Source organism: Corylus avellana, chromosome ca2 (genome assembly GCF_901000735.1).
Source record: "Corylus avellana chromosome ca2, CavTom2PMs-1.0".
NCBI classification, from domain to species: domain Eukaryota; kingdom Viridiplantae; phylum Streptophyta; class Magnoliopsida; order Fagales; family Betulaceae; genus Corylus; species Corylus avellana.
The window spans coordinates 50,412,345-50,434,546 of record NC_081542.1 but is presented as its reverse complement, the minus strand read 5'-3'; the positions used below and the strand labels follow the sequence as shown (position 1 = coordinate 50,434,546).

At 37.7% G+C, this 22,202-nt stretch overlaps 1 protein-coding gene across 1 annotated transcript; it reads right to left on the bottom strand.

Moving 5' to 3' along the window:
• Positions 1–895: 895 nt before the first annotated feature.
• On the bottom strand, positions 896–19,687 carry LOC132168481 (sister chromatid cohesion protein PDS5 homolog A). Its single transcript, XM_059579471.1, has 33 exons — positions 19,432–19,687; positions 17,398–17,601; positions 17,105–17,286; positions 16,364–16,490; positions 16,018–16,236; positions 15,701–15,917; positions 15,454–15,599; positions 15,201–15,346; positions 14,427–14,576; positions 14,244–14,292; positions 13,969–14,160; positions 13,295–13,477; positions 13,052–13,206; positions 12,845–12,971; positions 12,515–12,664; positions 12,338–12,397; positions 11,920–12,056; positions 11,652–11,769; positions 11,347–11,481; positions 11,056–11,252; positions 10,193–10,355; positions 9,888–10,034; positions 9,193–9,273; positions 8,428–9,096; positions 8,206–8,316; positions 4,136–4,215; positions 3,781–3,832; positions 3,556–3,642; positions 3,403–3,440; positions 3,150–3,212; positions 2,914–3,065; positions 1,477–2,063; positions 896–1,386 (listed from the first exon to the last, which is right to left on the bottom strand). The coding sequence occupies exons 1-33, from the start codon at positions 19,522–19,524 to the stop codon at positions 1,336–1,338; spliced, it is 5,268 nt and encodes a 1,755-aa protein (XP_059435454.1). The 5' UTR covers positions 19,525–19,687; the 3' UTR covers positions 896–1,335.
• Between the last annotated feature and the right edge of the window lie 2,515 nt (positions 19,688–22,202).

The window sequence follows — 22,202 nt, the reverse complement described above, 5'->3', positions numbered from 1 at the left end:
CTACTAATTTTATGTCAAGTTTACTCAAACAGTTGCTCAAATAAGTATTGCATGAGATTCTCACTGATGCTGACAGACGGTTTAAATCATATAGTTAGTCATCAGTGTGATCTAATTAATGGCTTGAAATCCTCAAGGAGTAGCTCAATTGGCTGTGGACCACGCCTAATGAAATAGAGGTCACTAGTTCGAATCCCTCTCCCTCTTCCCTTGTGTAGACATGTCAAAAAAAAAAAAAATTAATAGCTTGAAAAAAAAAATATATATACATTTATGGGATAGGAGGGTGATTTTGTCGGGTACTTTATGCTTGGATTTTTAATCCTTTAATTTGATGGTATTAACTATTAAGCGGTAGGATTTCAATTCAAAACAGATGAGACTTTACAATGGGATCAAACACTTGTATGAGTCAAGTCTCAGGCAAAGCAGCCGCTGTAGAAAGAGTCAAATACAGCTCTACGACTTAAAGTCAAGCAAAAAAATTATCCAATCAGAACGGGTCTACATTAGACAGATGTTGATGCAGTCTTTGGGCAGGCAATTGATTCTCAGACACGGTCAGTTCCCTTCCCTGTCTGACCCTCGCCAATTCAACACATTCTATTTGCAGTGCATTTTTGGTGGAACCACTGGTTCAGGGTCTAATCCATTTAAATTTATCTTCATTTCATGTTGAAGAAGAATACAATTAACAAAAGACAAAACTTTCCTACAAACTGAGTCAAACAAACTGAGTCAAAAAGAAAATTTTTTCTAACCCAATTTATTAAACCAATGTGTCCAAAATGCTTAGAATTGCATATGACGCTTGCATGCATTTTAGACCCATGTCAGTTTAATATATTGGATTGGAGGAAATCTATGTTCATAGCATAAAGGGTGTAGACAAGAGTAGCAGCAAGATTATGACTTTCATGGCTGTTAGCAATCAAACATTAATATAACCAACATACATCTATTCCCACGTATAACTGTACATGTGGCCCATCTTTACCAATCAGATCAATCAAAAAGATGCACCACACCTCAAATTACATGCCAAACCCTACCATCTACCACTAGCACAGTCATTTGTTGTTATCACCCCCACTTTCTAACATGCACTAACACTGGTTACCTAAACGTGGGAATGTGTACTGCTGCTATTGTACATTCTACACATGGCTGCTAGGAAACTATTCTGTACGTTTATTAGTCTGTTTACATAATTGAATGGGATCCATCTTCTTTCACCCTTGGTGCCTATAACTGGACAGAAGACAATGGAGCCTGCCACAGGCACCACAACTTAGAGTGAAGTCTTGGAAGTCACTGCTACTATGGCCAAACTGCTTACCCTACCCGTTTTGAGCTTGTTTTCGCTGCTCGATGCTTCCACTTCATCTGCATTTGATAAGAGCCAAAGTTTTATAAAGCACACTAAAATAGTTCAATAAACTTTATATACTAAAAGCCAAGGGTGGAGGTAAATACAAGAGGCTCATCATCAGAAATTTCAGCATCACGAACATCAGAAGGACTTGAAGACTCTCTTCGAGGTTTCGACTTTTTTCTGGAAACACTTCTACTGGATTGACTCCCTTCTGAATCTGATTTGTCATCTTCATTAGCTCCCTCTTTTACGGCACTGCTTGATTCATCTGCTTCTTCTTTATCTTCTGAACCAGATTTCTCTTCATCACCAATTTGACTATCTTGTGGGACACACTCGATATCTTCAGCACTTCTCTCTTCAAAATCAGGATTTTCTTCTCCATCAGATTCATCTGTATGATGCAGGCTCTTCTCCGTGATCTCTCCAGCACTTTTCCCTTCAAGATCAGGATTTTCTTCTCCATCAGATTCATCTGTATGATGCAGGCTCTTCTCCGTGATCTGTCCAGCACTTCTCCCTTCAAGATCAGGGTTTTCTTCTCCATCAGATTCATCTGTATGATGCAGGCTCTTCTCCGTGTCTTCCAACCGATTTATTTTTGTAACCAACTTAACTTCCTTCTCAGATTCCTCCTTATCTGTTAGGTTCTCATCTAGTCTTTCAGCTTGTTCCCCTTCTGAATCACCTGGAAAAAAAAACGCATGAATTTAAAATACCATGAAACTGCACAAGTTTTATAAATCAGGATCAAAACAAAGAACTTGAATAAAGAAAAATCCAAAGTGATGTGGCCCTCTCTCTCACAGATGCTTTTATTTCAAGGCACCTCATCATTACTTGATTTTGAAAAATAAAATAGATTACATAAATCATTCTACATGACAAATAGAAAAGCATTTTTCTGGAGAATTTATGTGCATCATTAGGTAAAGTGGGTTGAATTTGAAGCTAAACTAAGCATGCCACATCTTGGAGCTCAAAATTATTTCACGATTTTGAAGCACAGGCACCATACTACACCAGACAAATCAGTACCTGGCACCTGTGATGGTTTTCTTCTAATCATCCTAGGACATGTAAAAAATGTCCATATTCTATATAAAGAAAATCAGGCTGAGTATGTCATTGAATAAATAATGAACTTGTACTTGTTTGTGTTTCATAAGATGTCAACATCTTACTCTTCCATTTCTGGTGCCAGCATTCCATATCTAATGAAAGATCAAAATGAGTTCACTACATATATTTCTCTAGGTACATGTATCAAATAGGGATAATGTTCAGTTAAATGCCAACCCCAAAAAAAAGCCTTTCAACTTTCTAGCAATTGCCCTGCTAAACAAATATAATTGGAGATTCTTTCTGATAAGTACACAACTCATACACCCAAACATGACCTCACCCATAACCTCACCCTCCCCACCCATCCTTCTTTATGGTGGGGTGGGGGGGGGGAGGATATGTCATCTGGTCCAAACTCCAAAGTCTACTGGCACATACATAATTGAATATTAGAAACTGATAAGACACTTCACCTGAGTTCAATTCATCAGCTTTCGATGCTGAGGTGGGTTCAGGACTTGGTATGTCAGAATTCCCTTTGTCTTCAGCTTCACTTATGTCACTTTTTGATACACCCTTTCGTCCCTGCTTCAAATTTCTTTTCGGAGTTCTTTTCCCTTTAACACTAGGCAACAAAGATCACACAATTTAAATACCAAAGAAGTAACTAAACTTACAAAAATGCATTCAAAATGCAAGCTTCACTCACATCTTAGTTGATTCCTTATTCCAAAGCGAACCGCTTGAATTTTTATTTTTCTTCCCAGGTGACCTGTAAAACAATGAAAGAAATGAAGAAAGGAAGATGGCATACCAAAGCCAGAACCATGTAATAATGATGGTAGAGATGAACCAGAGTATTGCACTGAAACCTAACAGTTACAAGTTCTCCTTTCAAAATTCAATTTGACCATTGGAAAAGGAGGATGTTCTACATGCTACATCAGGAAGACAACACTTACACTTCTTTTGAAGGGGGACCATTTGATGAATTTAACTTCTGTTTATGGAAAAAGAAAAAGGGTCAGAAATAAGTCACAACTCATTGCTTTGCTGGAAACAGATAATGGAATTTCTTCAGCTAGAGGAAAGAATGCTAATGAAGATCTTAAAACCTTTGAAGACTTCCGACCATTGTCAACGAGCTCCCAGCGCTCCTTTTCTAAGCGAAGAACTTCCACATCCCCATCTTCGTATAATACCTTCCATGTGATATTAATGTGTGAAACTTATGTGATAGGAATCTTGTGAAATAATTAAAAGGTTTTCTTTCTGTAAAAAGGTTTGCATCAACTAATCCAAGAATTGAACTCAGAGGGAGAGGACAAGGTGCAGCTTACCACATGCTTCCTTTTCAGAGGATCATAAGACTTAACCGTGCCTTGATAAAATCTGTGAATTTAGACAACGAGACATCAGGATCTATATTTGAGCTAGAATTAGAAAGGAGAGAAGTTTGGCCCTTGACAAAAAAGCCCATGGAGGAGAAAAGTGAAACAGTATTCAACAAAAAGGTTTGGCCCTTGATGTACAATGACACAGGAGATATATATGAGCTAAAAATTAAAAGGTTTGAATAAGTCTCAATCTGATGGCAAGTATCAGTGACCGCGTGTTTGTGTGACAAAAAAGGTACAGCCTCGAGCTTTATTTGAATTTCTTGCTCTGCCTTATATAGATGACAAAAGGACTCACCGCTTATCCATAGGCCACCAAACTTTTATTCTGCAACCAATCAAGTCTTCGATATCTCGTCCACCAGCCTTTGATGTACACTGTGGAGGAAAGATTACATCAGATCAAATAATTAAAGTTGCAAGGGCAGCTGTTCATTAGTTCAAATTGACTAAGCAGTTAAACCTCAATACAAGAAAAGAACAGAAGGGCCAATGAGCTCTTGTTCCAATGGAACCTCCTCCCCTTGAGAGAATAGGGTAGAGGCCATGGATTCAAGACCCACTGGGTGTGTCATGTGTGTGTAACTCACCAATCCCCCCCCAAAAAAAAAAGCAAAAAAAGAACAGAAGGAATGCTATATACACATAAATATATATGAAATATTACTACTGGGAATGAAACAAAAACATAAATCAAAACTGCAGATACATGATAGCAGGACCATGGCTTTTGAAACATGTTTATGCAGCTCAGCTGAATAAAAAGCAGTAGAAAAGAAAGAAAGAAAGAGAGAGAGAGAAGAAAAACTCTTATCGGTTTCCATCTTCAATAAAAGCATGGTGAGTGGGACAAAGAGAGAGAGAAAAACATGAAATTTCTTAATACAATATCGTAATTCCAGTAATGAAATTTTCCATTATAGTTTGGTATACCACGTCACAGTTTAAAATTCTTTTTTTTGATAAGTAATGTAGTATATATCAAAAAAAGCGCAAAGCGCCTCTAAGTACACAATAATGTATACAAAGGAACCCAAACAAACACCCAGAAAAACCCAGAAAAAAACCAAACAAACCAATCAAAAACCCAGAAAAACCCAATCAAACCAAACACCCATCCAAAGGGGAATACAAGAGACCCAACCAAACCCCAAGAAAAGCCCTAGTGCATCTCAGGTGGAACCCTAGTGCACCTCAGGGGGAAAAGAAAAAGCATTTTTCGATCCCAAAAAACCCCGCCGACGCCGGCCCTTCACCGGAGAGATGGAGCAATCCAGATTATTGAGCTCCCTCAACCCCTTAACCTTAGAAGCAGAAACTTCAACCTTAGGGGCAGAAACTTCAACCTCAGCAAGCAGGTCCTTGTTCTTATGCAGCTGCTTTGCGACTTTTTCCTTCACCCTCCGGGTATAAAACAGTTGGGACGAGGATATAGAGGAGTAAATGGGAGTACCACTCTCTGTCATGCGAGGAAAAGGACGGCTAAGACTCCTCCCCATCTCAGCCGCCCCATCGAGAAGGGAAATAGTCGAGAGTGAAGTGCATCCCTGCGACGAGAACAAGGAGGTAGAAGCAGGGGGACAGCCAACTTGAACCTCCACCGGCGCAGAGGGAACCAGAACGGGGTCCTTTCCCTTAGAAGACAAAGAATCCTTCAACACCACCGGAGCGGGAGAGACGGCTCTCGGACTCAAGAACCCACGACGAAACAAACCTTTCTCCGGAGAAGAAGGACGAACAACCAGCTCCTCCTCCCCCGAAAAAGGAAACTCCCTAACCCTGCAAGAGCTCGCCGGAGAGTCCACCTCCCAAGGAACAGCGAAGGCCTCCTTGAGAATAGAAAGACGAGCCGAATCAGAAATCTCCGAAGACACAGTCGCACCCCGGCAGGTTTCAGGCATCGAAGAAAGAAAACCCTCCCAGTCCCTGCGCAACGTGCTCGCCGGTAAAGCCTCCGCAGAAAGGGAAAAAGAAGCCCCCTGAGAGGACCCGTCACCGGCAGACCCAACAATCTCGCCCAAAACTCGCACCGGAGAGAGAGAGAACACTGCCGGGGAAGACCCATCGCCGGAAGACCTAGCCAACGGCTCCAAACACTCTTCAGAGGCTAAAGGAATCCCAGCCGATGCAGACTCCAAAGGTAATGAGAACGAGTTATGGACTGGATCTGAGAAATCCGGATCCAAGTACTGAACCGGATCCAAATTTTGACCCAAAACCACTTCAGAGACCGACCCGGAATCACAACCCAAAGCAGAGGTTGATAGGCCCAAAAAACGCACCCTTTTACTCCTGCGATTGGGCTTCGAGACAACCCCTGCACGGACCCGGTCCAACTTACGTTGGATTTGCCCTAGAAGCCTCAACAATCCACTAATACCGATCTTGCCCTTCTTCTTCTTCCTCAGACTCACTGACCCAGCCGCCTCCGCCAGAGGAGAAGACAAGCTCTCCAACGCAGAGCAATCCACGGCAGAACGCAACCCCAAACCGTCATACTCCGAATCCCAACAAGACGACCCCGGAAGCAAATCGAGAGACCTCGGATACTCAACTGCTCTCGCCTCGACGCCCGGAGAAGATCGAAGGACATCCACGAAAGACCTCCCGGAATCGACCCCCAAAGAAGGACCATCCATTAGAAACCCCGCCGAAGATGGAACCCCCGACTCCGCCGTACCATCCGACTTGATCTGTGCCGCCATCAGTTGCCGAAGCTCTCCCGCGAAACGCCGCCAGCCCCTCCCAAAACGTCCCTCCGGAAGCCAAATGACTCCCTTACGACCACCCTCAGCCAACACCGATACCTCCAAGAACCTTCCGGCCTTATTACCTCCCCCGTGGACCATCGTGGCCTTATCACCCTCACGGTAAGATTTGGCAATTTCTTCCTTCACCTGAACCTGAATCGCCGCTTCCACCGTTTCCACCAACCACGACGAACACCGAATGCTCGCGTAAATATACCCCACGAAACCTTTTCTCCTCTCCTCCAGACGAAGGTTAGGACACCCAACCTTTGCCGAAAGGCAGAAGGTTTTGGCTTCAAAAGAGAATCTGCGTTCCATACGCCGAACCCTAACGCGCAGCACCAGCCGCGCCACCGATCGCAGAAAAAAAAAAACTTTCAAAAATTCAAATTTTGAAATTCATCCGAGTCTAGAGAGAGAGAGAGAGAGACATTCTAGAGAGAAGATAGATGAACATTTCTCTTTCTAAAACTTAAAAAGTTTAAAATTCTAATGGTAGGAGACTCCTAGCTCAGACATATCTTTTGTTTCATTTCTTCTAGACAATCACAATCACTTTTATCAAGAATGCTTGGCAATTACACCTTTTCAGCGATGGGAAGTAGTACAAAATTAAAGAAGAAAAAAAAAAAACAAAAAAAAACCTAATGAATAGTGAAAAAGTACATTACAGGCAACCAATAGAAATATACTCATAAATTAGAATGACCTCATAATAACTACAAACTACATGGTTCTCGGATGGCATCACTACTGTAACAACCCAAAGAAAGTGCTAGCAACATCTGCGCTATCACCTCAAAATGACTTCTCTATAATCATTTATAAAGTTCAGTTTCACTTAGTAAGCAATATGGAACTTAGCACCCATGAGTCTCTTTATAAACCACTCTCACTCTACGTGGGCTACTCATCTTCCCAATATGAAACCGGAGTGTTACAATCTTCCTCTTTTAAACCCTTGACGTCCTCAAGGCCAAGTTATACATTGCTCAAGTACCACATAGCATTACTAAGTGGCTCTAATACCAATCGTAACCACCCAGAGAAAGCGCCAGCTCCTTTAAACCCTTGACGTCCTTAAGACCAGGTTATGCATTACTCAAGTACCACATAGTGTTACTAAGTGGCTCTGATACCATTCGTAACAACCCAGAGAAAGTGTTAGCCACATATACACTATCACCCCAAAAGAGTTAGTCAATTTGGAACTTCCCTAAAATCACTCATAAAGCTCAATTTCACATCGTAAGCATTGTGAGACTTAGCACTCATGGATGTCTTTAAATCACTCACGCTATGTGAGCTACCCATCTTCCCAATATAGAACCGGCGTGTTACAACTACTTTGTGGAGTACAAAACAAGATTAGACTATTTTTTAATGAATAATTAAAATATCATTAAAAGCGAAAAGCGCAACCTGGATACACAGGAAGTATATAAGAGAAACATATAGCTAGAAGGGGAAAAAAGAACAAGGAAATCATGAAAGCTAAGCACAAAGGGAGCTAAAAACGAAGCTGTCCAAATAAGAAAACCACTAATATAACATATGGATGTGATTTAATAAGAAAACCACTAATATAGTCGAGCATAAAGGATGTGGAAAATTTGACCTTTGCCAATCCTGCAATACTTCTCCTTTTTCGCTTCCTGCTAGACCCCATGGGAGACTTGGCATTACTACTTGTGTTGATCTTATCAATCTCAGTCAGCACATTAGGCTTCTGCAAAAGGGAAGAAAGAAGTTGATATCATTTACCTCCATATCATTAGACCACCAGGAGAACATTAGGTGAAAGTATTCTTAAAGCAACTTAACCAGCTCCAGAGCTTACCTCCATGTCATGGTCACTGTCTTCCCCCACTTCATTTACCTCATCATTATGACCTTGGTCAGAGTATTTGCCCTTATGCTTTGATGAGAAGCTTGTCTTCTTTCGAATGCTAGATAGCAACAAGTCTGACTCCGATCCTTCAACCATTTTCTTCTGCATAGATATTTTGTCTTTCGTATCAGAGCTAATGTCTGGATCCGTTTCAACAGATTGAAATGATGAAATTCTTGCTTTATGGGAGTCACCCCCTGAAGCTCTTAAAGTAGCCTTTGAAGTACTTGCTGGTGATCTGAAAGCACTGTGAGTTGATGATGACCTCGGGCGTTTTGGTACTGGAATGGATGTTGCATCACTAGCTTTTCTTTTTTTACCTTTTTCATGCTCTCGGTCCTTTTTTGATTTCTTACTAGGAAAATGTTCATGACCATTGCTCGATTCAAACTTACTGGACATCCCCAAGTTCTCAAAATTTATTTCCCTTACCATTTTCAGGATGTCAACATCATTTTCAGCATTTTTTGCTTCAGCTGGTAAAGACTTGTTGTTTTTCACCCTTTTAGCCTTTGTCCCCTGAGATTTTAAGGATTTCATCATTTTCCCTAGAGGTATTTCATTTCCATCTATTTCACCATGTTTCAGTTCTTCATCCTGAGCAACTTCAGTAAAAACCTGATGTGATAAAAGAATCACTATTTTAGTAAAAGATGCAAGATGCACAAAATATCACCGAACATTACCAAAGTGATATAGATTGGCAAAACAGACCTCTTCATCAGTTTCTAACTTAAGTGAGTCAAAGTGAGTCAAGATGTTCTCATCAGCCAACCATGTTTGCCCATCACTGGCCTGTTCAATACAGGAAATGACATTAATGGATATTATATAAAAATGAAAAACACAGTTGAATCATCAGTCCAAGTCATGCCACATACACTCGGTGGTAATGCTTTTCCCTCAAATCATCCAATCATTTTGGTGAGTAATTAGAACTGAAATAAGGACACAATTGCCCATTTCCCGCAAATCCAACTATATGTCCAGAAACTAACCAAGGCTACAACTATACCTGAATTCAACTATGATATGCCACAACCGGCCACACTGTGGGGGGGAGAGAGAACACACACACACACACAGAAACACTGCCTAATTGCAGTGAAAGAGCTTCACACATACACTGCAAAATCCCATAATGAAGATAGCACGGAAACTATTCAAGTAGTGCAGTAGTTGTAAGCCAAAATTGCCACATCAAAACCTCATTTCCAAGTAATTTATGATTACAAAAATTAGACATAAGAAGTAACGAGGTGATATCAAGCAAGTAAGAAGTATCACAATAAAATGCATTCAGCAAGTAAATAGATGTTGAAGAATCAGCAAGTTTTTCTTCTTGAGGTGGTGTTCAATCCAGTACATATTACATAAAAAAAGACAACTGAATTCTTTGCAGAACTTACCACAGAGTCATCCCCTTCTTTCTTTTCAAACAATCTGTACAGCACAGCGGGCAGAGGCACCGATGCAGTCAACCCTTGTAAGTCATCCTCCTTTGGGCCTAGGCGCTTAGTGATTGACAACCCAAGGTCACAGATAGCATGTGAATTCTGAAAATTTCAAATGATAATAAAGGTAAGCTAGCAGTTCTGCATTTCTTTGCACTATTCTGCAAATTCTTTCCTTTTCTTTTTGTTTCGATGAATTATGCTCAGCAATAACTGAATCGCAGCAAAGAAAATGAGCTAAGGTATATTATATCTCCAACCTTTGACTTTGCTGCATCAACTATATCCTCAGAGCACTTGATACTTTGAAAGATAGAGCTGATAATGGAAATACTTTCCCTATCCTTCTCCTTGTTGGTACTAGCTTCTGATTTGGCATCTTCATCTCTATGCACCAGCATAGAAATAATTAAGTACAATTTCCTGAAAAAGGTGAATAGTGTAAAGGTTAGTAAGAATTCAGGATATATACCAGAATGGTTCACCCTGATTCGCATTGAAACAATCAGTAGTGTATCAAATCCATGTCACAAACATATACAATAATGAAAAAGGATGCATCAGTGACACGAACGTGTACATACATAAGGCAATAACATAAAAAAGTTTTGCTCAAGGAAATTACTGAATAGCAAATTGGCAAGAGACTACTAAAAATTTTATTATTTTTGAGCATGCAGAAAATGCACATTTTTTTGTAAGTAGACGAAATATCATTAAAATTAACAGACACGTTATGATGCTGACTGTGAAAGAAATATTTACAAAGGTGACTCTTAAAGAACAACCCTACCAAGGAGAACCATCTAATTCCATAGCATATAAATTAACAGACACGTTATGATGACATTGTTTATATATGATGCCTTGGGCTTAGTTTTCTTCATTATTCTTCTCTATAAAATTATAATTCCCATGAAATAGAGAACTCATATGAAACAGTATCTATAAATACATCTAGAACAAAATAAAAAGTGAAATAGCCAGTGAGTTTTATCTCAAATCGCACCTCCCCACCCCACCCCACCCAATAAGAACAGGGTGGAGGATGAGATTATGGCGTCAAGACCTACACACTGAGTATCGGAGATAAATTTTTTTTGAAGAAAAAAAATAGATATACCTGTATATTAGTTCAAATGCTTTGACATCCTTACATTCATCAATATTGGGACATGAATGATGAGCAAGAGCATGCACCAAGTATGGGAGAATGTATTCAGGATAAGCTGTCAAGGAATTTCCATCAGATTGCGTAGAGAGCTGACGAGCCTTTGCTTGGTGATACATTTGAATAATGTCAGCAAGGTTTTGCTTCTCCTTCATAGCAAACAAATTATATTATTGCATGAATAATTAGCACTTGACAAGAACATGGAATCTACTATAAATGAACCAATTTTAGCTCACATACCTCTTCAAACTCTGATTGCTCAGATCCAATGATGTTAAATAAGAATGCACAAGCATATTTTCCATCCAAATGCCGATCCTTTATATACTGATGGACTTTCCCAAGGAATAGTTTTTTAGCTTGAGGGAAACTAATCTACAAGATCAGCAGCAGGCAAAAGAAAACCATCACTTTCAGATCTTATGAAAACTGACCAACTTGTATTAGCATGAAGATGGCAAAAAAAATTTATCCATTTAAAGAGGAAAAAAGAAAGATTTCAAAATCATATATACTAGGAGAAGCTTTCAAGGAAAGGAGTCCACCTCTGATATTCTCAAGGTTAAGTGGAAAATATCAACAGGCATCTTATCATCCCAGTACTTCGACAGGCGAAGAACTGCCTTGGCAGAAGCAAGCTTCAAATGGACCTTATCAACAAAACTGTATGATGACAAAAACTTGAACATAAAATTTCAAGGTTCAAAAAACAAGCTAAGCTTTTAACTGAAACATCAAACCAGAAAAATCAACTAAGCATTTCATAATTTCATTATAGTGTTATTAGAAAATGCTCCCAGTGGCTGACATTACCTCGATTCTATATCTTTTGATATCTCTCCAAAAGAAAGTACATTTCTAAGGATATCAAGAAGGCCATCAATGGCAGGACGAACATGGGCATCTTTAACAGGCAAATAGCTCTTAACCAATGTCTTGAGGCCAAATATCTGCAGCGCCAAAAAAAAAAAAAAAAAAAAACAGTTAACCAATCATGAAGGTGTTTGCTGAAAATGTCAGAAAATTAAAATCCTGGACATACTACCAAGCAAGGCATGTTTACCAATGCTACTGTTATTATCTTGAAACAAATAAAAGAACTTGTTTCATAGCCTACCACACACATCTTATTATAAAAGTTTAGGAAAATATCACAATGACCAAAATATCCCTCGAACTCTAATAACTCTTCTAACAAAACTAAAGTACAAATCTCCCCAAAATTACCAACCTTCAACAAACAAAGTTCACTTCTGTCATCCCAAGATGCCCTTGTATCATCTTCTGCTTTCTGAAACAGTAAACCATGCACATACATCAAAAAACTCAGAGAAGCACATATCAATGAAAACTTATATGATAAGGTCATATATAATTGCAGAAGTCCAGTGGATCTTGAAAGCCATACATTACTGCACTTCAGAATCTTGTTTATTATGAAATTTTCAATTTCACTCTCTCTAGTTTCAAAAACTGGCATTGCGGTCTCTGCTATACACCCTAGAGATTGTAGAACAGCAGGTAAATGTGTCTTCTCCTCCAACATATCCACGAGCCTCTGCAAATTGAGAAGGAAACATCAGCTTTTGCAAATACCAGAACTGAACATTGATATTGCTATGAGTCGAGGCAGATCGCTATGAGTTGAGAAGATCTACCAGTGATGAATGAAAGACTGTCAAAATCCTTACTGAAAAATAATCGCATCAGTGTTTCATCAGTCAAATATAAAACTAACCTTGTATAAAACAGAAAGTGACTTGAGTCCGTCATCCTTTGTTATGGCTGCCAGGGCATGTACAGCATACTTGGCCTGTCTTCGACTGCCTTCTAAACATAGCCTCTCCAATACGAGGTCTATGGAACTGCAGGTAAACAATTGGATATAACAAACATAATACATGAGGAGCTTGGTATAACAAGTCAAAAATTTCAAGAGTTGCACCTCGATGAAACTGCCAGTTGTTCTCGGATGGTACCACCAGCCTTTGCTAGAACGTGCAAAACACCTTCTTTTATTATTTCATCATCATCTTTAAGAAAATTTACTAATTCACCTTCAACCCCACCAAGGAGCATTGGACTGAAGCGAGCAAGAAGCTGACATTGTTCACAAAAGACCTAAAATTAAGTGAATCTTGAAAAACTTGTCTGCATAGGAAATGAGATGTAGGAATGACATATCTACCACTAGTATATCCATGCAAGATTGAGTGTATTGAGTATTTCCAGAAGATTTATGTGTGACAGCCTCCAGAAGTATTTCTTTCACATGCTCCTTGTTGAAAAGTAAATAAGAACACTTGACAGAGAGATTGCTCAGAAAATCATAAAGTCGATGTTTCTCACCAAGTATCCTAAGCAAATCATCCTGCAAGTAAAGGAAAATATCATATGAAACCATTCGAAGCAAAAAAAAAAAAAAGGAGTTTCCCACTGTTATTAATGAAGATAAATCAAGGAGAAGCAGCTATAGCAATCAGTAGTAGTATAGCACAATGCCTGTATGGGAAGTAATATGGTCGCAGTGGTAGTGGTAGTGATGGTGAAAGGGAACTAAGATTATGACAAGCTAATGCAGGTGATCATGGTAGAGAAAGCACATAGTTCGTCAAAATTTCTTTTTACTACACAAGGTATGGCAGAATTTGCAAGTAGCATCCAATATAACAGTTGTGAATCTCAACTCATAATGGGTTTTTCATTTTCATATTTTAGGTGATATATCAAGTCCAATCAAAACCAAACAAAGGAGTTAAATAAAGGGCCCTCCAATGTGATGCCACCCATTCCTCCCAACCCTGTGACCTGAACAAAACCAGCTCTAAAATTTGTAGTACTAAGCAGTAACTTAGTCCCTACCCGAAAAGTACAAGCTTGATGGAAGGCAGTGTTTGGATCAACAAGGTTTGTCAAAATCTTCCAGATATTAGCATCTTTCAATTGATCAAGAATCTGATAATTCTCTTCAGCCTTTGCAGGATCAGCAAATGAGCGAGACATAATTCGGAAGCAGAAAAGAACCTTTTTTTGGATCTCAGGAGCATCACCATCCTGTATTTGAACAACATCAATGTCTTTGATCTTGATACTGCTCATGACAGTGCAATATTTTCTAAATTTTAACATTTGCAAACCTGACTCATTTGCCTAAGGGACAGATATCTCTGCATCTCTTGTTGTAACCTGCAACCCAAGAGGAAATCCCCCCAAAATCAGTCCACAATCCATCAACTACCAAAATGAAAGATTGAGAGGTCCATCAAAAGTCAAATAAATGGAACTACTTCATGATAAAACAACACATTTCTATAACATACCTCTGCTTCTGCTCCAGTATCTTCTCAAGGGCCTTCACCTCAACTTTATCAAATCCCGAGAAAATTCTTACCCAATGTTTAACTTTATCTTTAACCGAGGACTCAATTGGGAACAGGGACCCACACAAAACAGATTCAATTGTATCTGATCTGCACAATTGAAGTAATTATGAACATGAACACTTGGCAAAAGAAACAAAATTTTGTGTGTGCATGTCATAGAGCAAAAACTTTTGGGAATCATCTTAGAATCAAATCATCAAAAGTGAGCTATTCCTGCAGTTCAGTATGCCAGTATAGATGTATCAAGGTGTCTTTTTCCACCTTTAATTAGTTCACAGGAAAAAACACATCAAGTGACCTGCGTCCCAATATAAACCAAAGAAAATAATTTTCCTCTTTCCCCTTTTCACTTCACTACTGAAAACATCCCATGGAAAAAGAGTGATGTTTAAACCTGCAGGTCTCTGCAAGACTTTTAAACCTGCAGTCTTTTAAATAGAAAAAATGAAAACATGTAAGCCATTGTAAATTCCAGTTATTGTTGAACAGCTCAACACATAAACAATTAATAAAGTTTTACAACAGATTAATTATACAACCCATTATCTTTGAATAATATAAAATGGATTGAGGATGCCGCTCAATGCTTTATTCAAATCATGTGTAAAAATGGAATACCAAATGGCTTTCAGCTTGCTTGACATCAAATACAATGGAAAAGCAGATGGCAAAAAAAAAATCTTGTGATGCATGCAAATTTAAAATATTTACCTGAAATCTTTGTCATAGAAACATCTCAAAATCTTCCCAGGAATCCAATCAAAATCATCAGGATTGATCAATCCATCAGAGCATTTCACACAATAAACCCTGTATATCTCAGCCAACCTCTCCATGGTATATTTTTTAACAAGCAGCTGGAATCAAGAGCAAAAGAAACCATTAGAATACAAAGAACAACAATCACTGGATGGTTACAAAAAAAAAAAAAAGCAAAAACAGATGGAAGGAAAAGCATATTTACAGATTTGTCCCGAAGGCGCTCAGCTACAAGTTTTACAGTTTCAAGTGGAATAGCATTTAGAGTATGACATGCCACATCACAGATTACAGCAACAACTTGTTTTCGAACATTTTCATCAAAGTCCAACAACCGGTCACAAAGTGCAGCTAAAATGTTGACCAAGATCAAAGTTAGTGTCACATTTTTTTCTGATAAATAAGTACATATTGCGCAAATGTATACTTTTAAATCAATGTCATTCACTTACAAATGATTTGAGGAGTTTCGGCTCTTAACGGATTTGACAGAAGACAGCTTTTGACATGTTCAAGAACACACATTCGAACCTCAACAAGTCTGTCAGTCAACCTCTTCAAAAACTCTGAAAAGATTGGCTGAAAGGCTTCAGAAATAGCAGATCCTGGCAAAGCAAATAGATCTCCAACTAACCTCACAGCTTTTAAACGAGTATCTAGCTGATCAGTCTGCATATGTTGAGACTTGTAACTGAGAAGCCTTTTATCATAATTAAATATCATTAAATAGAGGAAGCACAGAAACATAAGCCTCTGAATCAGTAATTACCAGTAGTTCGCCTGTGAGGTATGGGACTACTCCTAACAGGATCTGAGGAGCACAGCGATATATATCATAAATAACTTCATGGTAGTCAATTTGACTATTCACCGACCTGTTATCTCCTGACATTGATGATATAAGGAACTGCTTTATGCCAGCTTCAAGTTTTCCTGCACAGTGCTCTATAACATTCATTGCAAGCCTCCTTGCAGCCATAGTAATATCCTGGAATTCAAGTTCTATAAAATCAATTCCCTAATAAATTAGTATTACAAGAGAAACTTTAAGTAATAGCAGCAAAATACGGGTTACTTTAATCACTTGCATACCAACATAGAGAAAAGGTACTTACACTTTTATTACGACCCAATATAGACAATATAACAAATAACAAATCCTCCCTGACATCCTCACTCTCTTCTAAGAGAACAACCATGATTGTTTGCATTGATGACATAACACTTTCTGGATGATCATCACTGCACATTACAAAATTTAAGAATGGCGGTTATTAGATCTACAGAAGACATCCTTCCTTTGTTTAGAAAACAAAAAACAAAAAATAAAATAAAAAACAAAGAAATAGAAAGTAGGGAAAAGCTAACTGCCAGTGAACATCCACTGACGAATTGTCAACGCAAAACATACTAGATTAATACATCCACAAACAAACAATGAGTTGCTTCTAGTAGATAGAGCGGGAGGAGAGAACAAGCACGAATAATAATATTTAACTATTTTCTGGGTCTTGTCATGACTTACCTAAGTTTCACATCTCCCATTCCAACAGATACAGAGATATACAGTTTCTATAGATACCTCTCATTATTTGGCCACAAATGAAGAACAAATCGCAAACTATATTATATAACCATTGACAATATCCGACATGTAGACCGTTCTGAGAATATAACTTAAAATTTTAGATAAGAAAGATGATGTGAAGAATAAAAGCTTACAGCCTCAAAACAGCAGGAACAGAAATCACTATCTTAATACAATATGAATTTCAGAAATAAGTAATGTATTACTATTAAAACAATCACGTTCATTGAATTTGATTTGAAATTAACAAAATTGGAGAAAAACATACCTGGCAACAGCTAAAAAAGTACTGAACATTTCATTCACCAGATCATCACATTCAAGATCCAACATTACAACACATGACCTATATTTTGAAAGAGTTTCCAAAATGACAACTCTCCTACCGAATGATGGACCCTTGGTATCACTTAACCCACTAAACGTGCTTACAATCAAGCAAAAGATATCCTGCAAGACAGATCAAACACCAATCAGGTGGGAGTACAATTTCAACTACAGGGTTTGTATGGAAAGCATGACCAACTTCATTAACCAGTTGCCCAGCATAAAAGAACACACCTTTAGAACATCATCACTGTAAGGTGCTTCAGGTGCAGTGATACGGGTGATCTCACAAATACATGTCGCAACAAGAAGCTTGACATCCCTATCTTGGTGCTTCAGCAACTCTGGCTTGACAATTGCATTAAGAAAAGGCTGCATCGACTCCAAGATTGAAGCCGATGGCGATTGATCCAATTCAGAGAGACATGTTGCAGCTTGCTGCAAGTTGACAGGAAAATTTGAATAAAATATGCTAAGAAACCTAACTTTCACATATAATAGCACAAGTGTCCGCATAAGACAGAGTCAATTGAATATTGTGGAATAATTATGTTTTGCAGATTTCCAATGAAAAAATACATATTTAGAACATGCTTTACTACTAAGCATTCATGGTCACATATTTATAAATGGCCTAAAGAATAATATATGAAAAATAATAGTGTAAAAATATATATGACTGGTTCTAAGAGGCTGAAATAAGTGCAAAAAGAAGAAAACAAAACAAAGAAAAAGGGTAAGCATGAGGTAATGGGGCAATCTAGATATATATGGTTTAGGTGCAACTGGTAGGTGTTAGTTCAATCTGCCCTATCAACAGAATTTCAGACAGGCGACTCATCGCAAAAACAAAATTTCCAGATGGGTGATTTAATTGATCAAAAAACTCAGCTGTTCAAGTTACAAATAAGAAATTAACTTGTGAATGTTTGATTACCATCCACAGGTAAGGAAAGAGGTACTTCTGCATACACCCCATCATAAGGAAACTTGTGAATTTTGACTGTTTTAAATCATCATCTATGTTCTATCATAATTGCTATCTACTTTACTCTTAGTTGTTGCATCATGTCTTTCAATATAATGACCTCAATTTGGAAATGCAAACTTGTATCATTTTCCTTTATCAAAGCACTCTTTCATATCTTTTACTCATTCCTTAATTACAAAACAATGAATTCCTCAATCAGACAAAATATATATATAACCCCAAGGGGTTGGCTCAAGTGGTAAGGGCCTTCGTCTTGGTGGCATTCCCATCAGGTCTAAGGTTCGAATTTTATTGGGCGCAAACAATTTCTTGGGGCTAGCTCGCCGACAAAACAGGAGTATTTACCCGATCCATGTGAAAGAAGCACTTTGCATAGGTTCGAGGTTTACCCAACAGAAGTGGGTACACGAAGTGGCCTTGCCTTAGAAGGATTCCTCGTTTTATATATATAGCCCAAGGGGGGCCATGGCTCCCCTAATTTTTAATTTTTCTTTTAATTTTTTGATTTATAAAGTTAAATATATGTGTATTTTTAGGCTTAAAAAAATAGGCTTGCCAGTATCAAAAATAAGTTTGACCCCCCATTCATACTTTAGCCCCTCCATGGATGAGAAATCTTGATTCAGTCCGTGCAACCAAATACACTCAAACTCCCATCAAAACTATGACTTTCTATCTCAAACAAAAGCCAGAATTATTATGGGTTTACCCTAAAGACAACAAAAAGACCTTCAGTCGCCCAACTACAGCCAGCTGACCACATTGGGTTGAATAATTCAGTCCTTGGAAACCAAAACAACACAACACATGAGATTCATAGTATCCGTTTCTTCCGTTTTCTTCAGCTCACCACCCAATTAAACCAAATAAACTTCACGAAACAACAACCAGAATGGCAGAACACAAACACAAATTTTTCCACCATAAAACGAAGAAGAGATTCAAAGCAGCAATGTGCGAATTAACCCTAATTCAACCTATTCCTCTCCCCAAAGTTCCATCAGAGGGACTAATTTCGACGTTAACAAGTTTAAATTCACTAAGCACTCCATCTAATTTAAAAAACAAAAGAAAAAAAAATATACCTTAAATTTTTGAACTTTTTAACTGTTTAGCTCAAATACCATATAAACTCCCGTTTAATTAACCCTAGCACAATACTTAGCTCACTTGAGCTCACTAATTCCATCTGTTTCACACGAGAGTCAAATTGTGCTTTCCTTCGCATCGTTTTTCCTTAGTTTTCTCAGATACCAAACAGAGAGGAAATGGCGTACCTTCAAGAGCTTGACGAGAGCGTCTTTGGTGGAGGGAGGGGTCTCGAGCTTGGATCCGACCTCCCTGAGCTGCTGCTGAAGCTTCTGAGCCATTCTTCTGTCTAGCAAACGGCGTCGCTCGAGGGCTCTACGAGCTCTTCGCTCATGTGGTTCGTGTCCAGAGGTTCAGCAAAGAAAGAGGGCTTCCTTCTCGCTCTCAGGGGTCGGGGGCTTTCGAACAAGTGCGAAATGAACTCCAAATGTAAGCGAAATTTCACGAAATGCTGACTTTTTTTTTTTTTTTTTTTAATGTAACGTAGTGTATGTATATCTCTCTATTTATCCCGATATTTGCTATTGAAGCCCCCCAGAGACATGTTTATTTTATTATATCAGGTTGTCGTTTTTGTCTCAGCCTTTATAGGCAACTATGTGACTTCAATGAACAAAGAGTAACACTTTTATTACATTTATTTCAAGCTAGTTAATGCAGCGCGTATTAAATTTTTTTTTTTTTAAGTCAATTACTTAAAAAAATAAAACCACCCATATAAAATAAGTACGATAAATGAGTATAATTAATAGTAGCATTATTTCAAATATAATTAACCTGCATTATTGAAAAAAAAAAAAAAAGAATTTTATTTCTTACATACATTTCACATTGATTAACGTAGAGTATTTTAAGTGGTTTCTCATGTCAATCACTTAAAAAAATACATACATAAAAAAAAAAATTATTAAAACACGCTATATTAGTTGGTGCATTACTCTTGAAAAAAATTCTTTATCTTATCAACAATAAATCAAATTATTTGGAATAGAAAATGTTTTCTTACAAATTCACTATCTTAGAAGTGAAAATATTAACTAATAAATTTTGACTGACAAATTTAATTGTTTAACTACTCAAATAATAAGTGATACATAAATTTGCACGTCAGCTTCTAAGAAATTTACAATAAAATTTTGAGTGTTATTTGCTGTAGGAGGATTGAACTCAAGATGAAAATAGAGTGTCTAGTTGGTTGGAAGAAGATTGTAATGTACTTGCAAAGTGCCCAATGCTAATATTCAAATTATATGGAACTCGCAAGATATTATCGAACTGAAAAATGAAGAACTAGCCTATAACTTGAGCTATGAGCGAATTTTTCTTTTATAATTTAAATTTTAAATTCTTTTAAAGAAAACAACTTGGAGAAGAATAATAGAAAAATAAAGGTTGTTAAAGTATTGATTAAGTGATTAAATTTACATCTTCCTATTAGCTTAAGCTTTTAAGATAACTAGTGATTTAACATGGTATCAAAGCCAAAGGTCATGGGATCAAACATTGACTCCGTCAAATCACCGCCCATTTAAATCAAATATTGCACATGTTGGGCATCACCTATTATTTTTTTGACATGTCCACACAAGGGAAGGGGGAGGGGGGATTCGAACTAGTGACCTCCACTTCATGAGGCGTGGTTCACAGCCGATTGAGCTACCCCTTGGGGACCATCACCTATTAGAAAGGAGATGGGAGTTTGAGCCCACACGTGAAGGAAGTGTTAAAGTATTGATTAAGTGATTAAATTTACCTCTTCTTATCAACTTAAGCTTTTGGGATAACTTGTAATTTAACAAAGGTTATCAGCAACCTATGCCAAGTAAATCATTCTCATGTAGGGGTGAAATAGCGGTTGCGGTTAGCGGTTAGTGGCTAAAACCGCTAACTGCAACCGCTTATGCGGTTAGTAATTTTTACTAACCGCCTTCGCTAACCGGGTAGCGGTTAATAATTTTTATTAACTGCCTTCGCTAACCGGGTAGTGGTTAACTTCCTAGACGGTTAACCGCCCGGTTAGCGGTTAACCGTTTTTTTCGAACCGCTTTTTTGGGCTTTTTTATTTTGTATCAATTTTGGGTTGGTTTTGGGCCGGTTTTGGGCTCACTTTAAACTTCTTCTTTTTTTGCTCATTTTAAACCTTTTTTTTTCTTTCCCTTTTTAAGGTCATTTTAGCATTAAAAATTGTTATATACCAAAATCTTGTTGGCCACCTTCTACAAATCTACACATCATATAATATATAAATAAAATTACAACAAAATCATCACTTCACTTGTAGTCTTATACACAACATAAAAATAAAATAAAACACAAACAAGTTCATAAACTCACAAGCATCCAAAAAAACCAGCATGATTGAACTTGAAACTTGAGGCCTATTTCAATCAATCAAAAAAACTCATTTCAACCACTATGCTACAACGACTTATTGTTATTATATATATATTATTTTAAAAAAAGCAGTTAGCGGTTATTGAAAATCCACTAAGCGGTTGCGGTTAGGCAGTTTTAAATTTCACCCCAATTCTCATGTCTCTTTTCATAACCTACTTAATAACATTTTAATTTAGACATTCACCCACTACCATTTGTCACAATCTAAACAATGCAAGTTCAACTCATTTAACCACTCATTGAAATACATGCTAAACAAATTGAATCCTTTATAACCTAAAGGTCTATTCGGTTTTTGTTTTTAGTTTTTATATATAATGAGTAATGTTAAATATCACACCCTCATATTATTGTGCTAATGTAACAATGCCTCATCGGCCTTTGAATTTTCTATTATTTTTAACAATAGTTGATCCAAAAACTAATAAAAGTTACCATATAAATCCAATAGGGTAAGTGTGAAATGAGAAAGTAGTATGTTGTATTACTCATATTATATTAGATAACAATGGAGCTTGAAAACTCATGAGTGGCGGAAAAATCCTCAATGATTGAAAGCCAA

Coding starts and splice junctions, on each gene's coding strand:
- LOC132168481 (XM_059579471.1), bottom strand. CDS start 19,524: ATGGCTCAGAAGCTTCAGCAGCAGCTCAGGGAGGTCGGATCCAAGCTC. Junction 3,066..3,149: donor AATAAGGAATCAACTAAGAT/GTGAGTGAAGCT, acceptor TTTGTTGCCTAG/TGTTAAAGGGAAAAGAACTC. Junction 2,064..2,913: donor AGCTGATGAATTGAACTCAG/GTGAAGTGTCTT, acceptor TTTTTTTTCCAG/GTGATTCAGAAGGGGAACAA.